General features: G+C 37.8%; 1 protein-coding gene across 4 annotated transcripts in view; it reads right to left on the bottom strand.

The window, feature by feature from the left end:
* NSD2 (nuclear receptor binding SET domain protein 2) overlaps positions 1-19,851 on the bottom strand; it is a 103,336-nt gene that overhangs the window by 16,165 nt on the left and 67,320 nt on the right. For 3 of the 4 annotated variants that reach the window (XM_063335538.1, XM_063335537.1, XM_063335539.1), the window contains exons 7-10: positions 18,880-18,957; positions 17,290-17,408; positions 14,093-14,174; positions 12,949-13,073 (exon numbers count right to left, since the gene is read on the bottom strand). In XM_063335538.1, the coding sequence (XP_063191608.1) occupies positions 12,949-13,073; positions 14,093-14,174; positions 17,290-17,408; positions 18,880-18,957 (404 nt within the window). The remainder of the gene's footprint in view (positions 1-12,948; positions 13,074-14,092; positions 14,175-17,289; positions 17,409-18,879; positions 18,958-19,851) is intronic. The other variant, XM_063335540.1, reaches the window with a different exon arrangement.

Raw genomic sequence — 19,851 nt, 5'->3', positions numbered from 1 at the left:
GGTTTTGTTCCCCTCCCCTCCCTCCCCCAACTTTAAAAAAAATCTTGATTAAAACCAGAGTTGTGCATTTGTGGAAGTCTCATCAAAAGGACTACATAGCAACCATCCTCACCAACTCAACAGCAGCCGAAACGAAACACCAAAACTTTGTAATACGGCATTTTATTTATACTCAGTTCTGTAACACAGTTAGTCGGAAGTGCCTAACCAGTAACACAGGGATATCTTCAAATCTTTTGATTAAAGTTTCAATACGCGTGTTATGAGAGAGCAACAGGTTATTTTAGAAAGGAACTTGGTAAACTTCAAGCTGCATATGAAAGTCTCTGACCCAAATATCCTCCAAGAATGTGGGAACAGTATATAGAAGAGAGGAAGAAAGGAAAAAGTGGCCCTCTGAATATCTTTAAGGAATGTTATAGCCAACAATGAATTCAAAATACTAAAAAAGATCACCCTGTTATGGATAAATCTTATACAAAAGGTGTAAATGTAGTAAAGATGGAGGATTTTTAAAAAAATATTCACAATTTACTTTAAAAAAAACCAACCCAAGTAACGTATTTAAAATAAAATATAGGACAGTTTTCCATTCAATAGAATTTAGGGAGGGAATGGACAACCGAGTCATTTGTGTTATCTCCCGTTGCACCAGAAGACGCAGAATTTCATATTGTTGCCCCCTGACAGTACTCAGTGAGTTGTGTTTCTCTAAGTACACTCTCCAGGAGAGCTTCACCATTTGGAATTGCAAAAGAAACCTGTCTCTTGTCTTCAGGCTTGTTAATAGTTATTCACACACACCACCAAATATACTGCCTCGTGTCCCTTTTGAGTTGTCTAACTGCAACTCACAGTTGATGACGCTTTCTCCAGGTATTTCAACTATATTAAAAGTCCTTCAGAAACAGACATTTCCCTCCTGTGGAAGCATGCTGCAGTTAAGCCCGTTTCAATCCTTTTTGGTAAGCCAGAACGCCCTCTAATTTTCTCCCTAAGGAACTTTTTCCAGCATGGAGAGAGTTTTGGTGGGTTTTCGCTAAAATTATCTGTACTTTAAAAAGGCTGCTGAAAAATCAGGCAGGAGAACTGGAGGCAATAACCCATTACAAGTCTCGGGAGTACAATATCCAAAGCAAACCAACATGCTACTCTTCTTCATCGCTTCTGTTCTGCTGAGTAAGGATCTCCCTAAGACTTCTCAATACAACGCTGAAAGTCACTATGAAGTGGGGTGGTACCCAAGAGATCATTTTGCCAATAGCCATTTATCAGGATGCAGACACTCCGCTTTACGTGAAGAATTGGCTTTCTCTTTTCCGACATACGATCTCATATTTATCTATAGTAAACCACATTTTATTAATCAAGTAACGGAGACAGCTACGTGCAGCCTCCCTATCAGCCAATCTCCATGTACTGTGCAAATTTATTAGAAGTGATTTATTTTGAAATCAGAGAGAGAAATGTAACGCCGAACCAGGCCTAGCATTAGTCTTTATAAAGTCCCTTTGGAAACACTGGTTTTGAGCGATTACTTCTCACCGTGGCTGCCAGCTAACTTGCATTCCTCCATTTAATACTTGCTTTCCTTGACCACATCTAAAATATTTTGTGAATTGGATCACAATGACAGTTGTTGGTTGGTTGGTGGTTTTTTTTTTTCCCAGATTACTTGCAAGGGTGTAAATGCATTTCCTCTGTGCAAATGCAGACTTATCAAAGCGATTCACACCTGCACCTCACCTATGAATATTTCTACAACTGGAGCGATTTGCAGATTCTGCCCGACCGTTTCAGAAGTGGTTAAAAGAAACTGCAAGTAAAATCATTGCTTTGTTGGGGCACCAGGAAATCTCTGTCCCTTGGAAGGAGCTGTGAAAGGGTAAACCACAAATGCAACCCGAGAGCACGGCCAGGAGCAGCCAGTTCCTACTGGGAAGGGGCAGATAAAGAAAGGTAGCGTGAGAGTTCGGCAAAAACACAACAACATTTTCCCTTCTGGTTTAAGTAAACTTACACACATGCTTATTTCTGTTTAAACTATTCCCACAGAAACGCTAATTAGTATAAGCAGTGCACTGCTCTAACATTTTTAGTACCTCATTATGTTCCTGTTTCAACTAGCCAAAATTAGTCATGTTTAGGAAAAGATAAAAAAGAAAAAAAAAAACTGGAAGGTCTTAGATCTGCATTTCTACTTAAAAAAAGAAGAAAAAAAAAAGGGTACGCTTTATGTTCTAAACAAAGCAAGCAGTCTTGTGTTAGCTTGACACTATGGTTGTCCCTCATCTTTCCCCCACACCACAAAGTCCACCTAAAACCCTGAGAAAAACCATTTGTGCAGCACACGTTAAAAGAGTTAAAAGACTGTCTTTCCAGCAGCAAAAGCTTGACGGTCTTGCCCTTGAGGATAGCGCTCCTCTTTCCCCAGCTCACCACTTTTGAAGGCAGAGCAGAGAAACAGAACGTATCCAGTGACAAATGCATTCAGTCACAAGAGAACAAGGTTTGTTTCGGAGCAATGGTTTCCTAGTTTTTCCTTGGTTTATATACTTGTAAAATGTTCAAATGAAGGATGCAGACCTCTATACGGAAAGGTAACCCTACCAGCAGATGACAGTTTTTCAGAAATCCCCTGGGTATAGGTCACAAAACCCCAGCCATTTGTGAACCACAGGCTGACAGCCTTTTTCCTACAGAACGGAGATTTTACTCAGTATTAACGCACGGACCCTTCATTTAAATTGAACGGTTACTGAGCCAAAAAATGAGCAGCGTTGGCAAGAATCAAACTCTTACATGGCAAACGCAACCACAAACCTCAAATTCTATCAGCCCATTCCAGATAAAACTTGGCAATTTACACCCGCCTGTAAATTAATGACGGATTTCAAGCATCAACACCAACACGCGTAGCATGAATAAAATACCTTTAGTTCATCAACCGTATGGCTACCAGGCTGAGAGTATCTTCCGAGATCTCTCCTTTACGGCTGTCAGGAGCCTCCCACGCTTCACAAATCAAACGCTCTATTAACCACCGGTTTTGCACTACACAGACAAGCCTCCATACCTGGCTCATGGCTACTGCAACTCCTAAGAATCAATACATTCCTAAAAAGCTCAGCGATGTATTTCTACTGCCTGATGCGGGTGGCTGCTGCAGAACGCAGCCCTTGATCCCGGCTACCGCCACCAAAGGTTTGGCCATCACATCCCACAGCCGCGCCACGTGTAACTCACGCACAGCTCCCGTCCACTCCACCGTCAGCTCACAGTTTTCATATTGCCTAATTTTAGGGGGCTTATAAAAGGGGGAGGCTAGCAGATTCCCTCTTATAGGAGAGGGAAGCATTTCTTCAGGATAATTCGGAGTTTGACCCTAATCTTATTTATATCTTGCAGAAGGTGAAACACTCGCTACCAGCCATCTCCTTTTTCAAATACGCCCTGCCCTATACAACCATCTTTTGGGAAGCTCCTTCTATGAAGAGAGCCAGAATTCAACACCAACAACTCCTGATGTTATCCCAGAAGAGCCGATGGAAACACCAGGGAAGTAAAACGAGTGTCTGTCCCTTCAGGCCTGTGTAGAAGAGGCTGAGACAACCTTCATCTAATGTTTCTCGGAGAGGACTTACAACCTAATGACAGGTAGAGCACGAGATAGTTGGGAAAACTCTATTGGTACCCCAAGCAAGCTGCAGCGGCACTGACAGGTTCCGATTCACCAAGAGGACAGTTGAGTTTCACAATAAAAATACTTTTAGATTGAAACAGTCACTAACTAAAGACAATTTATAAGATGATTGCTGGAAATCATGCTGACGTGGAACAGCCACCTCTAAAATTAAGCATTACGCTTTTGTGTTTTGTTAACACAACTTTCCATAGTGGAATGTCAAATAGGTCACATACAAGTGCCCAAATCACAGCATTCAATAAAAATCAGCACAGGTTTCTGGGGGGCTTTTTTCTTTCATGGTTAAGTTACAAACATAAATCTTTCTCTCGTGATCATGCCAGACCTTGTCTTGTCCTTACTTTTGTAATATAATCTCCTTAGCAAAGTAAATTACATGTAATTAACTCTTCTGATATTAAGGCCAAGGTTCAAAGCAATCAACATTTACATTAGTGGCAAAACCTGTTAATTAGCAATTTCTAGCGATCACCGGTTTGCTCTTTTATTCTGTTTTACATTTTGAGTAATTTTTTATTTCTCATAAAGGCAAGGTAAGATCTTTAAGAACGCAAATTTAGGGGGAAAAAAGGCAAGGCTGTTCCCTTCAGATTTATAGCAAGTGACAAGTTTCTGCAATGAAATCATACCCAAACTCTCTAATCGCCTCCACTTTTCATTATCAGTTACCGATGCTGCAACACGGAAGATATCCTTTTCCTGCCGAAGCTATCACCATTGCAAGCACCACCAAACTTCACATTTTGCACATCACTCAGGCTTTCCTTCCCATTTCCTTCAATTATCGAACGTCAACACTGTTTTGCGAGTACTTGCCTGCAGAGGCTTTCGCACCGCGCTGCCTGAGCACCGAGGAACCGGGCGGGATTTCAGAAATCAAATCCAGCTCTTTCTACCGGGAACTGCCCATCTGCGCACACAGGCGAGGGAAAGGGCAAAAACCGGCCGAAAAAACAAATCATGAGCTTCGCTCTTTCATTTGGGGCCGGACCAGAACTTACTTCAGGGATCAACGCGGTTCAGACCACGGTTGCTCACAGAAGCAACAAATTTCCCGTCGGGCTCCCACGGCAATCTTTCCTTTCCCGTGTGTATCGGTTATTACTCACTACTCACACACGTAACACTCAAAGGAAACATGTAAGGACACATTACTGCATTTTTCCAAGTTCTCTATAGCTTTGTTATTGGAAAAATACTCGTTACTAAGTCAAACTATGACAAAATCTCGGCATCTCTAAATTCTTTGGGTTTAGTACTATATTTTTATCTGTGTAAAGATACAAATTGTGGCAATGTCTTAATAGTTTAAGAATTGGGTCTACTCATCTCAAAGTATTTTGGTCGTACACCTTATACTACTATGCAACTTTTTTTTGGCAATAGTTACTCAGACGCACATCGGTACAGGAATCAGTATATCAAGACTTCGTACCCCCAAAATATATTTACTTTTCTTTTGAACTATATGCTAAAATTCCCTGTTCATGATTATCAAAAGAAACATTTAATGGATTCTTTCAGACAAACATCAACCTGTTTTTAGAAAGACTATATAAGAATGCTTATAAAAGCAACCTTCAGCATTAATTCTTAACTGAATTCTTAACTTCTTTGCATACTGCAATATTTGATGTATAAAGTCCGGTTACACCAGCAACCGCCACTGTATACTGGTTAATTGTTCAATTGCTAAATATAAGGATGAGATTTACTTTTTCACTGCTTCCTGAACTCCTGCTCCTGTTTTGTGCAAAAGGGATATACAGTTGTACATACAGATGGAAGGACTGTTTGTGGAATAATGGTTTCCTTCTCCTGTGTTGAGTAAATAAGAATTTGGTTTTGATGGAGGCTGCTGGGCAGGCTAAGAGAAGAGGAGGAAATGTGTGCAACTTCGTACATTTAAAATAAGACTTAAAACACTGGAGTAGTGGAAGGAACTGAATCAAGTCAGCTATGTGCATTTTGTGAGTTTATATGTTTATATTCTTTAATTTTCCTTTTGATTGAAGCTCTCTAAAAAGATTAAGGGGGGGCAGGGAAGGAAGGTGATTTGACAGAAGCATTGTGTACAAAATCACTTCTCACGGTTTTTTTTTTTCCTACTCCAAGACTTTCCCCAGCTGCAACACTGCGTTCCAGTTAACTGCATAGTTCACTGCACCGTCAATTAAAGCGTTCAAAGGTGAACGGACAAGCACTAACATAGGGAAATGTTTCTCACACCATTCACTACATCTAAACGTTAAGTTCATGCTTACAATAACTTTTTCAGCATTTTTTGTAACCAGGTACCTGATTCCAGTCTCAGCCACGCACCTCAGCAGAAATGCGAGCCAATTCTTCATTCCCTCTGGCTTTTTTTTTTTAAAAAAAAAAAAAAAAAAAAGGAAAGTCGAATGCAAGCTGGTATGTACACTCAGCTTGCATATTTCTAGAATCACGTGGGTGAGCTTTGCAAATGGTATTGTTAGTTCCACATCTGGATGGTTGAAATTTCACTTTATAAAAAAAAAAAAAAAAGAAAAAAAAAGAAAGAAAAAAGAATAGGTACTGACATATTCTCAGTGGCATCCAATCATACTGCTACGCAATACAAGGACAGCCTGGAATTTAAAAATCCAAATGATGCTGTGTTTCAAAGAAGCAGGTGAGGATGAAGTGAAACATTTATGTGGACATTTGCTCCATCCACTCACCCACTTGAGGAAATAATTGTTTGGGTTTTTTTTCCATTTGAATTTTTCTATTTCCTTTCAGACCGCTCCAAAATCAAACAGTAAATATCAGTGCCAACAAAACCATTACACTGTAATTCCAAGGAAAAAGAAGTTCAGAAATTCTAGGTCTGAAAAATAAATGGCTGCACCCAGCCAACCTGCAGCCCCAGAATTTAAGAAGTTACCGTAGTAAGAACATAAAATGCAACTGCTCTGTTTGTCAAGACTGGCCCTCAAGCAGCTGTCGACCTGGCTATGAAACGTGCTTTTAGCTTTAGTATTAAGTCCTCATTTTTAAAAGGTGATCTATAAAAGCACCTTTGGTGGCTCAATGTTATCCCGGGGGTAGGGAGGGAGTGGTGGTGGTGTCTTTGTTCCTTCCCTGCAAGTACCTCCTGGCTAAAGGATGTCCTAAAGGACTAGAGCATCAGTAGTTATTAAAGCAAAAGCTCCTGCCTCATGGAGCAGAAGTAAGTTTCAAATACTATTCACTGTGTGTTAGCAAGTGCAAAGCGAACCAATTTCACATGTCTGTGCTGATTAGGACTTCTCCTCTCCTAGATCAAATTCAGACAAACTTTCCCTGCTCAGTGTTTGGAGGTTCAAAACGAAACGGGAAATTTTGAGTGAAAAAGTTGCTAACGTTTATGCGTCTACAGTGCCCACACCAGAATGTGCTCCAACAGTCACTACTCCACCAGTCACGCACCTTTTCAGACTTTTCTAGCTACCAAAGTGCAATTTTCATTAAAAAAATTCTTCCTCAGAAAACTCACTTTATAAACTCATTCAGTCTTGTAAAAAACACTTCTTATATTACTCATATATGCTTGCTTAACAGCACTTCTTAAGCATTAAGAATACAAGTTTTGGTCTTAATCATATTCAAGACAAGGGTGTTCCGTCACGTTGTGCTTAAGCAGTTCTAAAAACAACTAAAGGGCAAATTTTTCCACAGCCAAAAAAGTTAACCCTCCCGCTTCCCCTTGTTTTACTCTAGCATCTCTTGTTTTATAATCCCAGCTGTAGAACATCACACGGAAACCAAATCCACTATGTATTCTTATTTTAAAGGTAGGGGTAGGGTAAAGCAGGGCAGGAAATTATTTCCTTCTGCCTTTTTTGTTTGGTAGGCAAGTCACCTCCACAGCAGGATCAGCAGGATCCATCAAAGAAAGGGCTCACAAAGAGTGGCCTACCACTCAAAGAGTTGTCTTAAGACACTCGCTGGCTTAAGCGGCATCCTCTCTCGTGTCATCTGCTATCTTTAACAGCTAGACGGCATCTTTTTTATAAGCATTCTAGAAGCATGTTTCCACGACTTCCGAATGCTGTTGGCTTTCAAGTTCCACTTTGCTTAAAACTTAAGTCTGACAAGCTACAAGCTCAGACTTCCTGAGATGAATCTGGAGTCCGTGATTGCTGTACCACGGTCACGCGGGAGGAAGTGGTCTGCTCTGGCTAAGAGCTTTCTCTAGAAAGCTTGGAATATGTATGTTCTGATAAGCAAACTCTTCAGTCTTTCCACAGACAAACCCCAACTGCATTTTTTTTTTGTTATTAACAAAATCTCAGTGGCTAGAAGGTTGGGTTTTTAAAAAAAAAAAAAAAAAAATCTAAGCACAACTTGTAAGAGTCAATAAGCAACATACAAACATCAGGTCAGACTGTATTCAAAAGACAATCTATCGTGCGCCCACACGGAGACAGAAAAACTGACAGAGCCAATTGAGTTACAGTTAACATTTCCTTTATTTCAGTATAAGAATTCCTGAACTGAATGAAGAATGATATTTTGGCCCATACTGCTAGACTAGATAAATTCTTTAAGTATGCGGTGCCACAAGTGTACACAGTACTATAATAGCAAAAAAGACGGCCTGGGACAAGTTTCATTTTTATTATTAGCAGGAGTTAGACGTTTCAGATAAGGATATTATGCATTTCTGAATTTGCCTGGAAAGTTAATTAAAACTCTGAGAACATTTTAAAACATTATAAAATTGCCTACAGATACTCATGATGCTTTGGTAGGGGATGTGGAATAAAAACCTACATCATGTAAACATTCAGTAAACAGATTCTCTGCACTCTGAAGCCTAAATAATACACAAGATGAGAATAATCACATAAGAAACTTATTTTTCTACACAGAATGTGCTGGCAAAGAACAAGAGTCAAGCCTAGAATTTTCTTCCATGTGAAAGTAGAAGCATCGTAACAAAACTGCATGATCTGGTGGGCGATGCAGGTCATTTCAATTGTTAAGAGGCTTTAGCAGAGGTTTAGCAAGAAACAAATCCAATTACTTGCAGTGTTCCACAAAAACGTACCCCTGACTGCTTACTGGTGCTTTGAAATAGGGAAAAAAAATAAAAATAAAAATCTATAGGCATACAGAAACAAACACAGGAAACTACTGTCTGCTAAGTCAGAGGATTTAAAGTGGCACTATGTATTATGTTATCCTTATTTTGAAGAGAAAATTATCTTCGATGCAAGCTAGAATGAAACGCTAGAAGCACGCTGATTTTGTTTAACAACCTGCAAGGTTAGTTTCAACTATTTTTTCTTTAGGGCAGTAGTTTGTTTAACATAACATGAATTCCCTTCTTCCTTCCTGTTCTTAGGATCTCAAAGACATTTATTTTTACCTTCAGTAAGCGTGCCTAGAATATTTTAGCTGTATACTGTAGGACAACTAGGCTCCAGGGTCGATAAATGGAGCTGATGTACTTTTTTTAGTTTCAAGTTGTACATGTCTCATGACTGACCTTACCTTTTAACAATTGTGTTTTCTCCATTGTGTATACATCCTAATACCCATTAAACAATGCAGATAAAACAAATCTGCCTCAAATCGGCAATAAGAAAAAAATAGACTGTTTAATATGCAGAAAAAAAGCAAAACTTAAGGCTTGCATTATTATAACTTGCATCACTAGGCCTTGGAAACACAAGAAGTTGTAGCCGTAACCAGCAACTGAGCTTGTTTTGACACTGGATGTTACAGAAAGAAGAAAGAATTCCATCTAGAGAAGATATAAGGAACTTACAATAAAAGCAACACCTTCAAAATCTTTCACAGGCTTCTTTAAACTGCCATCTGCTGGTCAGCTCATCCTTCATGAGGGTATGATGAATGACAGGCTAGCTAAGAATTTAGAGTATTCCATGTTCTTTATTTTGTCCTCTCTTAGAAAAAAATTACCATTTCTTTGAAAAAGTTCAGAAGTAGTATCTAGACTCTGCAGGAGACTATGACACTTAATCTGTTGTCAACAAATCCATCCAATTTATCGAAGCCAGCCAATAACCACAAAAATTGTTTGGAAAGCTAAAGCAGGTATGTTTCATGCAAACACACAAAGTGTGCCAATAATCCAGCAGTAATGGTAACGTAAAACCTTTTTATTTATTAAAAAAATACTGGTTACATTCTACTGGCACCTACTACATTATTAGGAGGGTGGAGGGCTAAGGTAAAAAAAAGAAACGAGAATACACCACCAGTATCTCTGTATCTCTTCTCACAAATATCATGAGCTTTTGGATGATTACACCAAGTCTTACATAGGTAATAAAAAACGACTCCGAGCTTTTGCAGACTCTGAAGTGTTGGGTATTTCTTATATCTGGCCCTACCAGTTGCTCATTAAGAATCAGATTTTAAACACAATCATATTTCACATGAAGTACTGGAGCAAATGACTACTGATGTCTAGTGTTTAGAAGTAAAATTAAGGATTTTGTTTCAAGATTAAATGCAGGTTTATTTATTCGTGTATTAACACCTTTCTGCTTCTGTCCATCTACCGTAAAACAACTTCAAAGCCCAACTTTTTGAAGGGAGTGAGAGCCTACCCTTTAATCTCTGATATGTCAGGTCTATAAATGTTTGCTTGTTCTTAAGGCAGAAGTCCACACCCCCACCCCTGTCTCTCTCCCCTGTAAATTACATACCCAAAGTAACTTATCAATTGAAAATTTGGCCTCGACTGATTTTATAATACTTCAAGTAAACCCCATTAAAAAAAAAATAACCCCAATAACAACAAAAAGCGTGGAAAATCTTTTTTCAAAATGTCAAATAATTTTTCAATCAAGAAAAAACCGAGCACACCCTTCCTACTGAACACACCTCTCCTAGATCTTAGTTGCAATGGACTGACATTTAAGAGGTGTGCAGCGAGCAACAGTCCTTGACAAATAACAGCCATATCCGGGTTCCATTCTGGAACCAGCTGTCCACAAACAGCGTGGGAGGAGAAGAAATGAGAAAAAAGAAAAGCCAGAATCCACTTAGTATTGCTTGTGGAAGCGTATGTGCTTGTGGAATATGCAGATTTTTTTCTATCTTTGTTAAGAGAGCATCTAAGCCAACATTTACAAGTATTATAGCGATCACAGAAATATAAAAGTTAATCGGTGAATGTATTTGATGTTGAGAAGAATTACACCCTATGCAATTAGCTGTGTGAGGCTTTTGTCATTGCATGATTGTGTGTGTTTTTTAAACTCTTTCCCTTAACACTCTGAAGGTTTCTCTCTGGATGAATGCTCGCAGGGCACACATATTTAGCCATTTAAACAAGTGCTAAATAATAATACAAAAGGGAAAAAAGTTTTTAAAAGCCACCCACACAATCCAAAATTTATATCTTTCCTTGTTTTGTAGAATAGATCAATCTTAAGTTCAGAAACACGTGCCTGGCATTTTTCTTTTATTTAAAGGCAAAATATATCTAATATCATAGGAAAGAAACTTGGTACAAGTTCAGGTCAGTGTAGCTTTAAACTGTCTAAGGATCTAGCCCACTGATCTACTCCCCTCTGCACCCAGTCCCGCAAAATCTCTGTTATTTGACAGGGTGTGTTTTCTGTTACATTGATTGGGATTGTTTTAATATTTGAAAATATTTTCAACACGTGAAAACAATTAATTTACTTTCCTGTTCATGTACCTGCGTTTTGTGAGCAGTGCATGATGTTATTTTTTCTCACATCTTTTGCTGTTTGTCTCTAGCTGAGTAAATTAAGAGCTAAGTTTTAAAATTTCCGTCTCAGCCTATATAACCGTATCCTTTTTTTACGTGTGAACCATTAAGTCACAACCCAAAATCCTACAAAAATGAGCCTTCATCAAGAAAGATTTCATTTTATAAACACACTATCTAGAGATAGAAAAATCTTTCTCCTGGGATGACACTATTTAGAGACATATATTTAGAGCCAAAAAGACAGTACATTCCTTAAACAAGTCTGGCTGAATAGATGGTCCCAAACCCAAGCAGCCATCACACAGCAAGTCCCAGCAGTAAAGCCAAACCAGCAGAAGCTGGTACGCCAATAGATGAGCGTCTCTCAATTGGGAGAACAAAATGAGAACAAATATTACTTTACTTGACTGCTGCTATGGACGTTATTTCCTGTGGGACTTCCTCTGCTTGTTTTATAGGGTTACAGGAGGGAGAATCTGTTGGGGATTTTTTTTTGTTATTTTTCTGGTTACAGTAAGATACAGAGCCATTAACATGCAATCTTTTTTCCCCACCCAAAGGTAAACCATTTACTGAACATTGCATTCATTGCAGTGTCTAAGCACCTCATGCGTTTGTTAGGGGAGATGAAAGAGTCTTTGGGATAGCTGGAAGCCCTACTCCCTTGTTAGCAGGCAAGTATTTTCTCTACGGCTTTTGTAATACAAACTGCTTGAGGCCGTTTGCCTATGGATATTTTACTAAATCCTACCAACTATGTTTCTGAACCACCTGCAAACCAGCATGCATACTTCACCCTCATGCTGCCACTCTTTGGCTAATTGGTTTTAACTGTGTCGATGTCTCGGGGAATGGTTTAATGGATTGTATATGAGTACACTTCTGGTACATACATGTCATTTATTGTATGTCAATCGAGAAGAATTACAGTTCCAAATATGCAGAGCTAAGACTATGATTAGTAAGTATCAAAAAGATACGCCCTTCGCTGCCTGTTTAACTCTACTGGGGATGAAGCTATTTGCATCACAGAGAAATAGCACTTAAAACAGCCTGAAAACTAAGTCGAGCTTAGAGGGGCTCTGCTCAGAAAACTGTCCAGTTCTAGATCAAACAGAGGATTAGGAAACTTGCTTCAATATAAAAGCTATGGCAACATGACAATATTGAGTTACATAATGTAACTAATGTAGTACACTTACATAAAGTCTGTAGAAGAAAATACAGAACACACTGGCATTTTACTTTGCCTCTAATAGAAGGTTACAATTCTAAAACTTTGTTGGTAAATACATTAAAAACCACAATAATATCTCGACGTCCCCAAATCAGACGTTCGTATTACAATAAATGAATTTGCAATGCACACATTAACAGGTTTCACAGAGGCCAAAACTGTAACTTGTCTAGAGCACCAACGTTAGAGAATTCGCCTTTGATTTTTTTGTTTTTAAACAAGATTCACACCTGAAAATTTCTGTCATTAAATGGCTGTGTGCAAACACCACTTTTTTTTTACCTCATTCTCAGTTAAGGAAGCTGAAGGAGATGAACTCTTGCTAAAAGCAAGAGTTGAAGATTCTGCTGCTGAAGCCCGATTTCGCTTCTTCAGAGGTTTACATGCATCAGACAGATTTTTCGTTGCTGTAAAATAATTTTGGTTTACAAAGTGAAGTTTGGAACTTTAAAACGTTATCTCCCTGAAGCCATTTAAAATATTCCTTCAGATAAAGGAAGGAATGATTTAGGTAGGTCTTCTGGGCACCTACACAGGGCTGAGAGAACACAAAGTAAGTTTCTGAAACCATGTGTTTTGGCTTGATTTTAAAAATGAAGAGGTTTCTGTTAATCAAATATGTACTACAAACGGCTAAGAAATGTTTTCCCAAATTTTTTTTTTGGTTCATTTCTATTAAAATCAAAATATCTTGTGACTTATGACCTCTTTTAAAGCAGAGGTAACAGTTATCTCCTCAGATATACATTAGAAGGCCTACGTGATCTCACCGCACTGAGTGCCACTAACTCTTTGTTAAGAGAAAGGTTATATACAGGAGCCAGGTACCAGACATTATCTATGGCACGTCACCACTTCTACATTGTGCAGAACTTACTGAAGTTTACTTGTCTTTGGCATATCATTGTAACACCTAAAGAGACATGCTCTTACAGAAGTTACCTTAAACTTGAGCATCATTAACAAGTCTGACTTTCGGTCCAAGGTTATTTAGAATTCCCTCTCGTGTTCCACACTGCCTCCCATCAAGCATCATTTAAAAGGACTAAAAATCACACAGTAACTGATTACATTGATGGGCACTGCACTTGTTTTACTGGGCTAATGCACAACGACAAATTGGAGCAGTGGGGTTTCTATCCCTGCTCGCCAAGATCACAGGGCAATAGCTTTAATTTGGTGCCATCAAATGGTGAACTTGTGAATTGCTGCTCTAAATCAGCAATACACAATTTCAGTCAAGCATAATGTTGCAAAATGGTGGTAGTGAAGGAAGAGGGCACGCTTTCCCCCCCCCCCATCTGTGGCACAGTGGCTGGCACTGGTTATTGCGTCAGCAAAATTTAGCCGGCTGCCTCAGACAACCTGTTTATTTTAAAATTATTTAATTGAAAAGTTACATTAAAACTTATTCTGACCACATTACCTGACTGGTTCTTTTGTGAAGAGGAGGTTTCTGTGACCTTAGAAGAGTTTGTTTTTGCTGTTTTGTCATTGCTTGTCTCCCTCTGTCACAAAAAAAAATATGAAAAAATAAAAAAACTCCTAATTTATGAATGGTTGGATAAAACTGGCAATTACTTCTGGATTTATGTTATTAAAAAGAAAGTGTCTTTACAAATATCTGAATGGTAAGGTAGTTATGCTAGCCCCATCTAATTGATTTTTAAAACTCATTTACAGCACAGGGTACAAACCCGTAAACAAATGAGAAAAATTAAAGAACACAGTATTCCAGCATCCCACTTATCCATCCCAAACTCAGCATATCAAAAAGGGGAGCTCAAAATGAACACAAAACATGTAAATTATCCTTACTATTCTTTGTCTAAGATGGTTAAATTAAAACCTTTAATTATTAAAGGTAAACTGCATAATTAGTATATAAATTTAAGAATAAACCCTGTGCATAATTTTAAGTCTCAGAGAGGCTTGCTTTCAACTCCAGAACTCATAGCAGTGCCATGTTTTAAATTACTATGGTTAAGATTGTTTCAGCATTTCCAAAATAAAAGCACTATTTTCAAGGGAGAACAAACAACACATAAATTTGCTCCAGGTTGAGAATTTATCAGTAGAAGTTTAGGCTGAAAACTGGGGAAGTTTTTGTCATAGCGTTGTCAAAATTAGATACTGTTCCTTACACATGCCACTATTTTTTTTTCTTTTTGTATGTTACAAAATCATTCAAGTAATAAGTCACTAAAATTGTAGCCAAGAACGCCCAACCCTAACAAATGCTCACCTGATCAATAAGAGTAATTCTACCCAGAAGGTTTTACATAGTTTTTCATATTCTTCATCTTACACTCAGTTTTACAGAAGACATGCAGCTGAACGCCGCAAAGGCCAGAGAACTGCTTTCCTTTGTAAAAATAAATATGAATGGCTACTGTACTGCAGATGTGCTACACTCTGCTTTTTCTGACTTCTAAGTAGATGAAGACGACCTACTAATGCTGCCAGAGGCTCCCAATATCAGCTTTGTAAGATTACTGTCACACATCTGTGTACAAATGAAAGAAAATGTACAGCATAGTTCACTCTCAAATTTAAAGCATGCTTTACAGAACCCCTATTTTGTTAATGTGCACTTTAAATACGTCAGAAAGCACAGATGAATGAATTAGTTTTTCAAAACTTCCATATGGGTACTTACGACCTCATTATTTTGTGCGAAAACATTTGAGATTTGGTAAATAAGAATTAAGGACAAAAAGCAGAGGATAATGCACAACTCTCATGCAAGAATAAAACATCATTAATAAAAGTCATTAAAGCTTCTCCTATCCAAAATGGTTGTAACAAAAGCCTGAAGATAAACTGGGAATAGCAGAAGGAAGGCGTACAGTTAGTGTTTGCTTTTTTGAATAATTACACAGACGTTTCCACTGTCATTCACTAAACGCTTTACTAAGCAGCAGCTTATACAGCTAGAAGTACCCTGGGCTGGTGAAGGCGGGAAAAAGGCTAAGAGATAATTTATAAAAGAAACCGCAAAGCAACCATTATACGATATCTGACCCTTCTGTGGACAGAAGCACAAAACACTGCTATATGCATTTAGAGTTGCCGAATTACCTAATATTTACACACACCAGATGCCTTGTAACTAGTTCTGATACACAGATCAGATAGAGGACACCACTTTTTAAATGCACATTACTAAGTCAGCGTTATTAGCTGTATGTATCTTATGGAAACCATTAATCCTATTTATTAATTTATTTTCCTGTTAATATTCACATCTGCATCACAGCATCCAAGATACCAGAACTCCTCTGCATGAACTACACTGTAACCACCTTTCATTCTACTTGTGATAACGTAGGCTAATCGTAGCGTACGAATGCTAGTGGGACAGTAAAGGAGTAACTTTAGTGACAATCAAAACAAGGACTTCATAGCAGGAATTAATTACAAGAAGTAAACTTAATTATTCCATGGCTCTAGTGTATTATAGTGAATTCAAATCAATTAGACAAGTTTTAAAAGGGTCCAAAAACTTCTACAATGATGAATATTCAACGACTAACCCGTAAGAGCCAGAAGTGCACAAGTCAGTTTTGGCCCTTCTTTCTGCAACAGTAACAACATTTCTCTACGAATTATCTTTGTCCCTTACAATAAGCTCATTAAGCCTGGCTATCTGAAATTCTATTTATTTTTTTATATTGAACTTTAAACAAGTTATCTGAATATCCACAATATCAACAGCCTACCAAACAAACTGACACCTACAAATGAGGCCTCCATAACTCATTTAAAAAATCCATTACCTTTCTTTATATTAGGTTGCTTCACTTAATTACTGTACCACTAAATTCCTGAGATGAGATCTGCGATGCGATACACTACATTATGATACTGCAATAACATCTGAAAACACTTGTGAGCTAAGCTTTCCACACAAGTAAAACCCATGAAGTTCACTGGTCTACACGCATGACTAAATATACCTACGCTTAAGTCTCTACAAGATTTGGGCTGTATCCATATACACAATTTTAATGACCTATGTAAGGAAAATTCTCATTCTAACAGACAAGCTCAACTGAAAAGGAGCCTGTGATTTGTGCGATAAATATCCTGTAATATTTACTGCATTTTCCTAACTTAAGAAATGGGTCGGTATGCCACTCTAAAACGTTCTATAGGCTTCCAGTTCTTGAAAAGTAGTTTTTCTGGTTTGCTTTACTTGCTCTCCTCCCTCGCCCCACATTTGTCTACATTAAATATTGACTAAAGATATTATTTTCTTTACATTCCTGTATACATCTCTGAACTAAAATTCAGGAGGGAAGAAAAAGAGCTATAAAGCATGACAACACGGAAAAGTCATGCCTCTGCACATTCCTTCGGGAAACAGATTTTCTCAGTATACATTTTCACCACAGTTTAAGTAGCAAGTGCAACTTGTCATACCTCCATCCTCAAAACCAAAGAAAAAAAAAAACCCCACAGCGATAAGCTCACGTGTATCTCTGAATATTTGCAACAGTTTGGTTTGATACACAGACATTACTTTTTTAATCCTGAAAACGGAAATGCTGACAAACTTAACTACAGCAATGTGATTGGTGCTGCTATAAATCAACCCAAACAAACCAACGACATAATTACCTTCCGATTATTCTGTTTATCCATCCTGAGTCTTTTCCTAGGTGCCTCCTGAACTTCAAAATCTTCTGTAGGTTCCTTTGTCCTCTTTTTTTGGTTTCTTTTATTTCCATGTAAGTTACCTTGGGATGGGGGATGGGGGAAACTTACATGAAAAATAATCTAAAACCCACTTTCAAATTATTTTGAACTGATCTAGTTATTCGTTACTTTTCTTTCAGTCATTATTTTTAAAACACGGTTAAACATTAACACAGTTTGGTGACTTCTTAATGCTTAAAAGTCTGGTTTCTGGTGCTGAAGACTAACTCTAGAACACGTACAAATCACTGCTTCACACTCGTTATTTTAGAAAGATGAGTTTACCTGTATAAGCACTAGATTAAATTGTGAATATTACTGCCCAACATTTGTTTTATAGTCAGACTGCACGATTGATCTATACAGCTTTTAAATCTCCTGCCACTTTGTTGCAGTATCTTATCACTGAAATCAATTTTTAAGTCTCCTCCTTAAGTCTCCTTTAACATCTCCAAGTGATACAGATGAAAATACTGGCGACATCTATTATGGGGCCTCTGGAAAAGAGAAGATATCACCAACCGTACAGATTATTGTTCTCTTTCTGGTGGGGCAGTTCCAGACTCTCTCTAACAAGCTTACTTGTGTTTTACAGGAGACTAAGATCCCCTTCCTTTGTGAACCAAAATCCTAAGAATAGAATCACATTGGTCATTTTAAACCAACAGACTTATTCACACAGTTAGATGATCGTTCCCTGTAAAGTTCAAGCAGCTGCTAAATTACAAGAGGTCAGCGACTAACCTACGTATCCTTTGCACGGGTTCAGCTATTGTTTGCACTTGCTCTACCTCCAAAAGACAGATGAAGGTTTAGGAAGTGGTCTGTTTCATCGGGATGAAATGACAACATTCTTACACTCTCCAGTACTCTCTAGTTTATGAAGCTACAGAGTATTATTAGTATGAAGACTGCAAGCTCCAGGGGCACAAATATGTTAACTGAAAATTGCCCTACAGCTACAAGCATTCTATTCCAGTGGGAACAAATAGTCGTAAATATTAAAAATATAGCAACTTGAAAATATGGATAATTTTCAAATTAACGTTCTTATCTAAACAATCTAGTACATACTCTATTATCATACTCTGAATCCACAAAGCAGACTGAAATGGCTCCAGGAGAACCTGCTACTTACAAAAAGCCAGCAAAAGAAATCCCACAATATTCTTCCAAGTTTAAGATAAGAGGATTTGGGTAGGGGAACGATTGAACTGACATGTTTTCATCTGTAGATAACTATAAATGTACACAATATATGTACTAGAAACACCTGGTACAGGTACAATTTCAATTACATTTCTTGCAATATGACACTGAGGAAGGTGAACAAAATTCAGCACTACAGTGTTTAGATATTTAATTTGGGATCCATTAAAATTCTAACGTCAAGGAAGACAACATCTGAGATAAAATAAAGAGATTATGATACGTGGGTGATTACATAAAAAAATACACTCAATAGCTACTTATAATGATGAACTATTTGCACACAACACAAATTTCAATTACTTCTGGATCTTGATCTCCTTTTAGGTGAGTCTTGAAACACTTTACGTTTGGCCTCTCCAATATTCTTCAATGATGAACCTTGAGAGATACAGAATGTGGTTTTTTTTTAAACTGATATCCAAATATTTGACACTTAAAATTTAAAGTTAAAAACTTTTCAATTTTCCACAAAATGATGTTATTTCACACACACACAGATAGTTAACAAAACTGACTGCCATTTTTATACAAGTTTTTCCAAGTCTCACAAACTTTCAAACACTCCCTCTCATTCTTGTCATTGCCCAAAGCAGCACCTGTTGGCTTCTCATACTTCCATAGTAAGTCTTCTTACAGTGCTGTAAAGCTGTTTAAATTTGAAAAATGATAGCTAGTTAAATTTGATAAGGTTCATGCAAATGCCAAACTATCTTCCTCCTTCTTTCTCAAATAAGCGACTCCAAACCCCCTCAAATATTTTGCAAAATAATTGAGACTGTTTATCAAAACCAAACGCTAGACAACAGCAACGAAAAAATAAAAGGAGAAAAAGAAAGTATTTGCAATCTTGTACAATGTCCTAAAAAACTTTGAGTAGCACAATAAAATGCCAAATGGATGAAAGTTTCAGAATAAAGTTTGGAATACTTCTTCCTGAGTTGATGATGATATGAGGTAATAAACTTTAGGTATATGTGAAGAAAAGGTGTAGCACCGATTAAACTTTTTAAACCATTTCCAACTAGTCTATAAAAAAATCACTCAAATTTTACTAGTAGTAACACTTCGTCTTCCCTTCCCACCATCCACTCGTAACAGGCAGTGGATGCAATGGCAGCTGCTTATGGGCAGAAGAAGAATGAGAAATCGGCAATCTCTAAACAGTAGAAGGTTTACATATAACAACTTTTCAGAACAATGAGCAAGAAATGTAGACTTCATGGGTTGCGTTTATTGTAACCATTGGCATTCCTTTGCTATTGGCACAAACAC

This window comes from Chroicocephalus ridibundus, chromosome 5, assembly GCF_963924245.1.
Source record: "Chroicocephalus ridibundus chromosome 5, bChrRid1.1, whole genome shotgun sequence".
Lineage (NCBI taxonomy): Eukaryota > Metazoa > Chordata > Aves > Charadriiformes > Laridae > Chroicocephalus > Chroicocephalus ridibundus.
The sequence above is the reverse complement of the archived record's forward strand: the minus strand, read 5'-3'. Positions and strand labels throughout refer to the sequence as shown.